The following is a 6,923-nucleotide window of genomic DNA, read 5'->3' as shown; positions in this document are numbered from 1 at the left end:
TCAGGCGCTCGGCCGACCCGACCCCCGGGAAGGGACCGGCTCTGCCCTCGGAGCTCCGGTCCCCTCTCCGTGTAACGCCTCCGGGGAGAGGGCTCCCACCTGGGCCGCCCGGAGCCGGGCTGGGGCAGCGGCTCGGCGCCGTCGGGGCAGGTGGCGGGAGGAGCGGGGGGGAGCGGAGCGCCCGGCCCGGCTCCAGCTCCCCGCCCCCGGCCCGCGCTGCCCGCCGCGGGCGGGCGGGGTGGTGATGGAGGGGAGCGGGGAGGGGGGGGGGGGGGTCCCCGACGGCCTCTATATAAGCGGCTGCAATGGCTCTGCCGCCAGAGCCGAGCGGCGCGGCGGGGAGGCGGTGGCCGGGACCATGGCGACGGGCGGCGGGCAGGGTCTGCCCGCCCTCCTGCTCCTCCTCCTCCTCCGGCTGTGCCAGGCGAGTGCGGGGCGCCCGGCGGGGCGGCGGGGCTGTGGGGGGGGAGCCGGCCCGGCGGGGCCCCGCGCCGTGACCTGGGCCTCGGGGCCGCTTTGTCCCCGCAGGTGAGCGGCCGGGAGCCGGCGTGTCCCCGGCCCTGCGGCGGGCGCTGCCCGGCCGAGCCGCCGCGCTGCGCCCCGGGGGTGCCCGCCGTGCTGGACGGCTGCTCCTGCTGCCTGGTGTGCGCCCGGCAGCGTGGCGAGAGCTGCTCCCCGCTGCTGCCCTGCGACGAGAGCAGCGGGCTCTACTGCGACCGCGGCCCCGAGGACAGCGGCGAGGCCGCCGGCATCTGCATGGGTAGGTGGCGGCGGGGGGGCCGGGGCTGGGCGGCCGGCGGGGCGTCTCCCCGCCGACGGTAGCCCTTCTCGAGGCGGTGGGGAGGCCCGGCCCGACCCCTCCCCGGGCCGGAGCCCGCTGGGGCAGTCGCGCCCCCGCTCTTCGCCCGCCTTCCCTCGGGAGAGGCGGCTCGTCCCCAGGGCTGCCCGCGCCGCTCTCGCCTTCCCTCAGGCGAAGCGGCTGTACCTCAGGGTGCCCGCGCCGCGGCGGCGGGCCGAGGGCTTTGGCCAAGGCCCGCCGCCATGTTTTGGGTGGCACGGGGAGGGTGCCGAGTGCCCTCGGTGTCAGATGCATCCGCTTCTCTCGCTAGTGCTGGAGGGAGACAACTGCGTGTTTGACGGGATGATTTATCGCAACGGGGAGACGTTCCAGCCCAGCTGCAAGTACCAGTGCACCTGTCGAGACGGACAGATCGGCTGCCTGCCCCGCTGCAACCTGGATCTGCTGCTCCCCGGCCCCGACTGCCCTTTCCCCAGAAAAATCGAAGTCCCTGGAGAGTGCTGTGAGAAGTGGATCTGTGATCCTAAAGATGAAGTGATTTTGGGAGGTTTTGCTATGGCTGGTGAGGAAACATTATCACAGTCGTTGTGAGGAGGAGGTGATATCATACTGGAAATATCCATGGGGTTGACAGTTTTTAAGACACTTTGCTTTGTGCAGTCGTTTTTTTCTGCTCTTTGCTCTCATCTAGAGTCACTAGTGAGTGTATAGTGGTTATGACTGAGGGCAGAGCTCGATAGGTAAAAGAAACTCAGAGGATTAATGTATATAGCAGTTCTAAAAGGTAGTTAACTTGAGTTAGTTCCCAATTCTGAAATTGCTGTTTCTCTGGCACAAGATAGTTCACTGAGTGGAATAAAACAGGGGCAAGCTCATAATCCTCCAAATATTATTTTCACCCTGATATCAAAGCTGTGGTCTTGCTAGTTGCTCTGCAAGAATATGTTGCATGGTAGAGACTATTCTAACAGCTTAGTCTCCAAGACACCTTTTTTCCCCCCTTAAATTTCCTAGCTATTACAAGTGGTCATCATGGTAGCTAAAATGCCAACAAATTCTGCTTGTCTGTGCTAGAGCTCTCATCATTACTGTTGGCATCAAAAGCATTACAAAGTGCTTGGAGAAGCAGTGGTTATAAACACGTTGAGTGGATCTGAAAAAAAAAAAAAATCCCATTCCAAAATGCAGAACTCATAAACTGCTTTTGTAATTGAAAAAATAAAGCTACATATTTTCTCCCTGTTTTCTAATTGAATTATGTCTCCATTCCCTTTCAATTAGTTGAACCTGAATTTTTGTAAACTACTTTTACTGAGAGTTGAGGGCACTGCATTCTCTTCCAGTGACTGCTCTGTGGTTTTAAGCAGTTAGTTATGCTGAAACTCAGCTAATCCATTTGAAAAACAAGTAAGGAAGGATCCAGGAAGAAATGCTCTAATAACTTGTCAGTGCTACGAAGTGTCAGTTGTAAGGCACATAGGGCTTAAACAAAAAGCTTGCCATCTTTCTACTATTTTTCCTTTTCTTTGATTTGTTTGACAGTGACAGGCTAATCTGTAAAATGCCTACAGATGGATTATCTGCATTCTTTCTAGCAATGTCCATCCCTCTTGGGAGGCTACCTCTTTTGGAGCTTTATCATGCAAAAGGTAGAAATGTTCTTGTAGAGGAGCTTAACAGCAAGAGCTGTGACTGACAGCTCAGTCCTGTTGCCTTATTTTGTTTACTCCTGTGATAACTACAGAATCAAACTATACAGTTAGCAATATTTGCATAATAAAGCTTCACACCACCATGAGGGCAGGACAGTGATGAGTTGGCTATGGCTTTGAGTAGCTGTGATAACTCCTGTAAATTCCTTTCATCCTTCCTCCTCACCATCACCCTGGCTATAATCTGTCAATAATTGACAAGATTGGGTGACTTTATGACTCTCGGAGTGAAGGACTTTACTTCTGTGCTGTTTATTAGTTTAGATAAATCATTCGGCCTCTCTCAAATCATATATAAATATTTTCATGACATAACTTCAGAACAGATTTGTGATGTATTTCCATTGGAAAGAGTGAGGAATAAAGAGTTGTTATAGTATATAGAGTTCTAAATTGGTTAAAAAATTGGCAATAATTCTCTCAGCTGTGGACTTCAGTGAACTGAAGCTAAATGCTTTGCTGATTACACTGATGTGCACCTTTCTGATATTTTTAGATGTAGGAAGTTGCCATCCTGGGCTCCTAAAAAATCAGCTTTTAAAATTCTTAAATCCTGTCAAAAGCATGGATTTGGGACTTTTTTTTTTTGTCTCACATGTTTATTTCCAGATGTGGTAGAGCTCAGTTAGATACTGGGCTTTCACATGAGTTTTTCTTGTAATAAAGTTCTGTGGGGCTTTTCTCTTCAGCCTACAGACAAGAGGCCACGCTTGGGATTGATGTGTCGGATTCAAGTGCCAACTGTATTGAGCAGACAACAGAATGGAGTGCTTGTTCCAAAAGCTGTGGCATGGGCTTTTCCACCCGTGTTACTAACAGAAATCAGCAGTGTGAGATGGTGAAGCAGACACGGCTTTGCATGATAAGACCTTGTGAAAATGAAGAGCCATCTGATAAGGTAATGCTGCAAAGAGTGGCAGGGGAGCAGGGTCTCTTCAGCTGTAATTCCAAGGTTGCAACATTATGATCTGGAATGCTCCAGATGCAGATGTATGTAAATACACCTTTTAGCATGTGTGCAGCAAGCACAGTGTATTTGGAAAGCATTAGACTTGCTGTGTTTCATCAGTAGCTTGTGCTGAACCTCCAGCAGGTTGAGGGAGGTGATTCTGCCCCTCTACTAGGATCTGGTGAGACCCCACCTGCAGTGCTGTGTCCAGCTCTGGGGCTCCCAACATAAGAAGGACACAGACCTGCTCAGGTGGGTCCAGAGGAGGCCACGAAGATGATCAGGGGGCTGGAGCACCTCCCCTGTGAGGCCAAGCTGAGAGAGTTGGGGGTGTTCAGCCTGAAGAAGAGAAGGCTCCAGGGAGACCTTATAGTGGCCTCCCAGTGCTTAAAGGGGGCTACAGGAAAGGTGGGGAGGGACTTTTTATCAGGGCCTGTTGCAATAGGACAAGGGGTAATGATTTTAAACTGAAAGAAGGTAGATTCAGAAATTTTTTATGATGAATGTGGTAAAACACTGGCACAGGTTGCCCAGAGAGGTGGTAGATTCCTCGTCCCTTGAAGTGTTCAGGGCCAGGTTGGATGGGGCTCTGAGGGACATGATCTAGTTGAAGATGTCCCTGCTCATTACAGGGAGGGTTGGGCTAGATGACCTTTAAAGGTCCCTTTCACCCCAAACTGTTCTTTGATTCTCTGATTCTGTGATTGTTTGTGCCATCCCAGACAGATCAGATGTATTGCATGTGCAGACTACTTTGACAGCTCACACAGTCTGACTTCTCCAACAAATGCAATTGTACTTCAGAGCTGCTGCAATCATGCAGAATGGATATGTCATATTTCTAGTCTGTTGAGCAACTGGAACTGCAGAGAAATGTGTGAAATCCTGCAAAATCTGCTTGGGTTAATTAAACCTTATCTTAATCCTTACGATGCTTTTTCCACAATCAAATCCAATACAGAACTTCAGATGCAATAAATATGTATCTAAGAGAGCTGAATTTTTTGCTGCTTCTACACATTATACAAACCTTACTGTCAGGGAGAATAACATACAGTAAGGTACAAGGACCATCACTTTGTGTCATGTTCAGAATGTTGGAAGGCATTACTAAGGCCTTTGCTCAATACTCTGTGCAGTTTTAAATACTGTGTTTTGAAAAGGATATGAAACATTTGGGAAGAGTTGGGGAGACTAATAAGGATAATCAGAAGTCTAGAAAACATGTTCTTATAGGGAAAAATCGATTGAACTTTTTCTGAATGCAAGAGAATGGAGATGCATTCTCATAACTGTTCAGATGTTGCAGCCTATTCTGAGTCCATGGAGGATACAAGAAATGGTGAGTTTAGACTGCATAAAAATTAAGACATGAGTGAAAACCTTCCAAGCAGTAATAATAGTGAACTGTTAGGATTGTCTGGGCCAGATGTGGAGTCTCTCTCACCTGAAGACTTCCAAGGACAAGCTAGACACCCATCTGTTAAGAGTAACAAGCTGGTTCTGCCTTGGATCACAAGAATGGGCTATGACTTTTGATGTTCGTTATAGCCCTCTTTTTTCCCTCTGAATCTAGATCTGTAACTTTCTCATTTGGCTTCCCGATTCTCTGATGGAACTACACTAGTCTGAGAAGTTTTCCAGTAGACTGTAGTTTCATAATGAATGTTGGTTTGGCTTGTCTCAGATGGTGAGAGTGGGCTTTAATTATTTGTCATTTATTACTGGCCCAATAACACACTGGTGTCAAAGGGCAGATCTCACAGGAGTTACCTGTAAGTAACTACTGAAGCAGCTGCAGTCTTACTGCTATTGAACGAGCAAAGACAACAACAAATTTAAGTTTTCAGAGTAGACCTATATCCTTGCATGTCAATTTTTAACTGCTTTCTGTCTTATGCAATGATATATCTAATGTCTCTTCATATTTATCTTAGAAAGGGAAGAAGTGTATCCGAACAAAGAAGTCCCTGAAAGCTGTTCGCTTTGAATACAAGAACTGCACTAGTGTGCAGACATACAAACCTCGTTACTGTGGCCTCTGCAATGACGGGCGATGCTGTACCCCACACAACACCAAAACAATTCAAGTTGAGTTCCGCTGTCCTCAGGGAAAAGTCCTAAAAAAGCCAATGATGTTGATCAACACCTGTGTCTGTCATAACAACTGTCCTCAGAGTAATAATGCTTTCTTCCAGGCATTAGATCCAACGTCTAGTGAAGCAAAAATATGAAAAGCGTATATTAGGTAACACAAAAGGTATAAATAGTTTATACAAAACTTGACCCACAATCAGGTGAATGTAACAGTTGCATATGTAAAATATCTAAGATGTTTTTCAAAACAGTCTAGGCGCTTTCTTTTTTCCTGTAGTTTATTAAATACCTCATTTTACATTTTCCCCCTCCCAATGTCTTACTCACTTGAAGGAAATTTTGTACCTTGGACAGAGCCTTCTATTTTTCTTGATGGTGGCATAAAGATTATGAAGTTAACAGGTAGACTTTCTCCTTGAGTTAAGGGGATCATGCCATGAATTTCAGTAGCTGTGAGACTGAGCTCTTTAAGAGTAAATGGCTTCCTTGGAGAATGCATGATACCATAGCACATAAGCTTCCAGGTTCTTAACTTCACTTTGCATAATGTGAGTAAACACTTAAGCAGAGTTCTTTTTCCATTCTAATGAAACTCTTGTTTCTGATGACAGTAAAAATCTTACTGATTTTTACTCAAAAGTGTTGCGTTCTTGTATCTTATAAAATACCTTCTATCTATACCTCTGAATTTCTCTGAGGATTAAGTTTGCACATAGCCCTGAAATGACATAGCTAAGATCTCTTATCCTGAAGCATAGCAGATTAATAGCTGACAGCAAATAAATTTCTCTTTGGTAGCTTCACTAGCAGTCTAATCCAAAACCTACTGAAGTCAGTATCTTAGGAGAACTTGGTTCTAACCAATGTGTGTCTGTGGATATAACTATTTGGATGCAAAACCAAAATTTTTGTAAATTCCTCTAAAAGACTAACTGTATCATATGGTGCTTCATTTCTTACAAAGACATATGTAAATAGAAACTGTATATATTGTAATATAACTTTACTAAGTAAATAAACTTTATGTGATTCAAAATATTTTTTCTTAAAGTTGTTTCTCTTAAACTACCAACTTTTAACAGCTAAAAGCAATGGGAAGAAAAAGGATTTGCAGACTCCTAAAATCGAAAGACCCTATCTTGTGATGTTCTTACTGTACCTTATCCTAATCGCTACCCTAACGGGCATGCAGTGTCTTAGTGCAGGACAGGATCAATAATCTATGAGGCTCACATTAGAAGGGAAGTTTCTTTCAAAGTAAGTTAGCCTGGGAGATAGGATGGTGTAAATAAAGTTAGGTTTGGGTGCAGTGTGCCCTGAAATGTAGTGGTGGTGGGGAAGAAGAATTATGTGATTTGGAGCTTGG

General features: G+C 46.6%; 1 protein-coding gene across 1 annotated transcript; it reads left to right on the top strand.

Moving 5' to 3' along the window:
- Window positions 1-333: 333 nt before the first annotated feature.
- On the top strand, window positions 334-6,594 carry CCN3 (cellular communication network factor 3). Its single transcript, XM_042786261.1, has 5 exons — window positions 334-424; window positions 529-760; window positions 1,110-1,361; window positions 3,201-3,409; window positions 5,398-6,594. The coding sequence occupies exons 1-5, from the start codon at window positions 359-361 to the stop codon at window positions 5,692-5,694; spliced, it is 1,056 nt and encodes a 351-aa protein (XP_042642195.1). The 5' UTR covers window positions 334-358; the 3' UTR covers window positions 5,695-6,594.
- Window positions 6,595-6,923: the final 329 nt, after the last annotated feature.

This window comes from Tyto alba, unplaced genomic scaffold (genome assembly GCF_018691265.1).
Source record: "Tyto alba isolate M040663 unplaced genomic scaffold, T.alba_DEE_v4.0 Super-Scaffold_9, whole genome shotgun sequence".
Taxonomy (NCBI): domain Eukaryota; kingdom Metazoa; phylum Chordata; class Aves; order Strigiformes; family Tytonidae; genus Tyto; species Tyto alba.
This window is presented reverse-complemented; position numbering and strand designations above follow the sequence as displayed.